Below are 3,187 nucleotides of genomic sequence, written 5' to 3' on the forward strand. Positions count from 1 at the left end.
CTAACTACTAACTAATGCCTATTAGGGAACAAATGGATGCAAGTGTAAACCAATCACCTAACCTAAATAATTACCCATCAATCCATTTCCCCTTCTTTTCTATCTGTGTGTAATGTGGCCCCCTTTCATCTCATCAACCCAAACCTAACATATGTATGTGTCCACCTACCAATCACCAACCTTCACCAATAATATTTCTTTCATTTCTTCTGTACAAAATACAAATCCTTTTTGTTTTTTTTTTTTTAATTCTCAAGAATACGACTTTATGAGCCCTAAATTATAAAGATTCTTTTTAACTAAACTCCCAAGCGACAACAAAACCGCCCCACCAAGTCCACTTCCACCTCCATGTTGTTCTTCATTCTCTCCTTTTTGTTGATTCCTAAACGGTAGTTCCTTTACCCTTAGGCAATCCGACCCGATTCCTTGTCGGACCGATTCTATCATTCTTGAATCCACGTCATTCCCAAGTGCATCCGTCACATAAAATATGTTTAAAGCCGTTCCCATTGTTGTTGATATTTCGGCCCTTGTCACATTTAATGCGTTTTCCCTAAATGTTCGTGTCACTTCTGCTAATAGCCCCGGTCTATCCATCGTACATAGCTCAAGCCTCACACCCTACAAAACAAAAATATATATATATATATATATATATATATATATATATATATATATATATATATATATATATATATATATATATATTAGTCAAACTCACCTTCTGATTCTTTTTTACTTAATGGTTCAGTTAAACAAACAGTGTAGTGTAATACCTCGGATGCTCTTCTCTCAATGGCGGCTCGCAAGCAAAGTGTCACGCGTTGCTTTTCGGCTTCCGAACTAATCGGGGATCCATCCGTATGTCGAATAAAGAATTCCTAAACCATAAGAGTTTAACACGAAATATTTAGCATAATAAATAAAAACCGATTCTATGCCAAAATGGTATAAGAATATATACCAAATATGCTCCGGTTTCTGTGGTGTTAATGGTTGCGTGAAACACGACATATTGCATATCGGTTAAAGTGCAAAGAACATCGAATAAAAGCTTGGGACGATCTTTGCACTGAATGTTTAGAACCGAATACCCTTTCTCCAAACAATTTTGAACAGAAACCAGTGGCGAATGATCGCATTCGCCACTGGTTTTTATGTTTGCAGACCGCTCGTAATCGCGGTCTGCAAACATCATTTGGTGTAAGCGTCTCTCGGTGTGAGTGATTGCCATTGAAACCGAAGTTTTTGCACTTCGGATATCGTTATCGCCTTTAAGTACGTTTCTTAACCTCGCTTCTATTTTCTCAATTTTTTGAGAATCTTCAATCGAGCATCCGGAATCACAATCTTTTAAGTAAATGAGAGCTGCAATCCGGCCATTGTGTGTCCATACTTTGGATTCTACCACATCACATTTGAGTTCTGAAAGAACCGCAAAAACTTCGGATAGAAGGCCGACTCGGTCGGTCCCGGTTAACTCGATTGCTGTCATTCCATCGATCGATTTGGATCTTGTGTTGCGAATTGTACCGAGTGACTGTGAAAAGAAATAAAATTATGGTAAACTTAAATATTTTTAAATAAGAAATAAATCTTAAAAGGAAAAAAGTAAATTACATGTTGAATGCAATTGATGATGTTGTTGTCCGTCAATTTGTTACCAGATAAATCGGTTACATGAAAAACTGTAGATAACGAGATGAAAACAGTTAATTATCAATGTTTAATTCTACATGAACAAAATTATCGAAAAAAATAAATAAATATAAAAGCGTAATTACCATCCATGTTCCACCTTCCATCGGATGAGACATAGCCTTTTTTAATTAGAAGATTCAAATCTGTAAGCACTTGAACAGCCTCTAGAAGAATTCTATCTTTTCTGGCACTATCAATCTAAATATTATTAAAAAAAGGATTAGTTTAATTGCCAATTGTAAATTGATTTAACATGGAAATTAGTCAACTCTAAGAATTCAAACTTACCATGACTAGGGTTGCGTTTACACAACCGGCATTGTCGATCATGACCCTGAGATTGACAGAAAAAAGTTGATTAAGACTTGTCGTGGGAAAGCATAGCGTGAAAGAAAATTCGAACTTTGAACTGGAAATTAGAGACAGGAAAAGGAATTGGTCTTTGAAAAGTCAAAATTGGATTGTGAAACAAATTAGAACTAATTTTATCTTTACAATTTTGGGAGGCTTAGAAAAAAAAAAACCAGAAATCAATTTTATATTATTATTATTATAATAATCACCAAAATAACAAATCGTTGTTTCCCTTCAAACATACCGTGATTAGAACACTAAGCTTGTAGTAGCAGTTGAAGAAAGTGAATTAAAAATTTCCGGTCGGAAAAACGCAGATATATCATATATGTCGACAAAATTTGAAAAATTACTCTAGGTCATCAGATTACACATACAGAACTTAATATCTAAGAAGCAACAGAGGAGATGCTGACCTTGGAGTGTTCATTCGCACAAGTAGCTTTTCGAACTCATCCATGTAAGGTCTCCTGTCCATCTGCATCATCTTGGCTTCGTCTTCCTTACAGGAGGTAGATATTATTATTACGCAGATCAGAAATAAGAGATGAAATAGGTCTTGATTCCACGTCTTGTTGCTTTGGGAACGATTTAAACAAAGGAGATAGCGGTTTACAGCTAACAGAGAACCCAAAATCGAAGAAATTCTTGACTAAATCGCCATGGAAAATAGAGCTGTTACTTTCTCTCTCTAGGATCAGAACCACGCCTTTGGGTATTATGGCATCCGTTACCCTGGTATTTATATTATCAGTTTTTTTTATTAATGGTATAAAAAGGAAATATTTACTCTTTAAGCATGAAACAGGCACATGGCGTAACATACGCTGCCCGAATCCGAGTGCCCGTTTTTCGAATTTCTTTCTTTACAAGTCAACTTGACACCTCAAAGAAAAAGCCTGGGAATTGCCATTTTTCAAAAAAATTAAATTAAATAATTCATTTTAGGTTAAAATTGGGCCCCGTGCCAGCTAGGATGGATGACGCGGCCATTTAAATCGACCACATCCTTTGCTTTACTTCGACTCTAAACACATTATATGGTGTGACGTGGCACCAGCAGTTATAAAGAAGCAAGTTTTAGTTTATTATTTTAGTTAAATTTATGTTTAAGTTTAGTTTATAATTA

At 35.5% G+C, this 3,187-nt stretch overlaps 1 protein-coding gene across 2 annotated transcripts; it reads right to left on the bottom strand.

Annotated features, from left to right (window-relative positions):
- Positions 1 to 228: 228 nt before the first annotated feature.
- LOC145034276 (ACT domain-containing protein ACR8-like) lies at positions 229 to 2,787 on the bottom strand. 2 transcript variants are annotated; one of them, XM_078982651.1, is made up of 7 exons: positions 2,475 to 2,787; positions 1,993 to 2,113; positions 1,788 to 1,902; positions 1,624 to 1,691; positions 968 to 1,543; positions 780 to 884; positions 229 to 624 (listed from the first exon to the last, which is right to left on the bottom strand). In XM_078982651.1, exons 1-7 carry the CDS (start codon positions 2,543 to 2,545, stop codon positions 253 to 255), a joined length of 1,428 nt encoding a protein of 475 aa, XP_078838777.1. In that variant the 5' UTR covers positions 2,546 to 2,787; the 3' UTR covers positions 229 to 252. The 2 variants fall into 2 exon arrangements, with proteins under 2 accessions (XP_078838777.1, XP_078838778.1); XM_078982652.1 differs by having other exon boundaries at positions 1,993 to 2,038; positions 2,475 to 2,785.
- Positions 2,788 to 3,187: the final 400 nt, after the last annotated feature.

The sequence above is a fragment of the Lactuca saligna genome, chromosome 3, assembly GCF_052625555.1.
Source record: "Lactuca saligna cultivar CGN05327 chromosome 3, ASM5262555v1, whole genome shotgun sequence".
Classification (NCBI taxonomy): Eukaryota; Viridiplantae; Streptophyta; class Magnoliopsida; order Asterales; family Asteraceae; genus Lactuca; species Lactuca saligna.

Bases quoted from the DNA above. Each gene is read 5' to 3' on its own strand.
- LOC145034276 (XM_078982651.1), bottom strand. From the start codon at position 2,545: ATGATGCAGATGGACAGGAGACCTTACATGGATGAGTTCGAAAAGCTA. The intron at 1,692-1,787 runs GTAATTACGCTT...CGTTATCTACAG, and splicing joins TGGAAGGTGGAACATGGATG to TTTTTCATGTAACCGATTTA. The intron at 885-967 runs GTATATATTCTT...CTTATGGTTTAG, and splicing joins CAGAAACCGGAGCATATTTG to GAATTCTTTATTCGACATAC.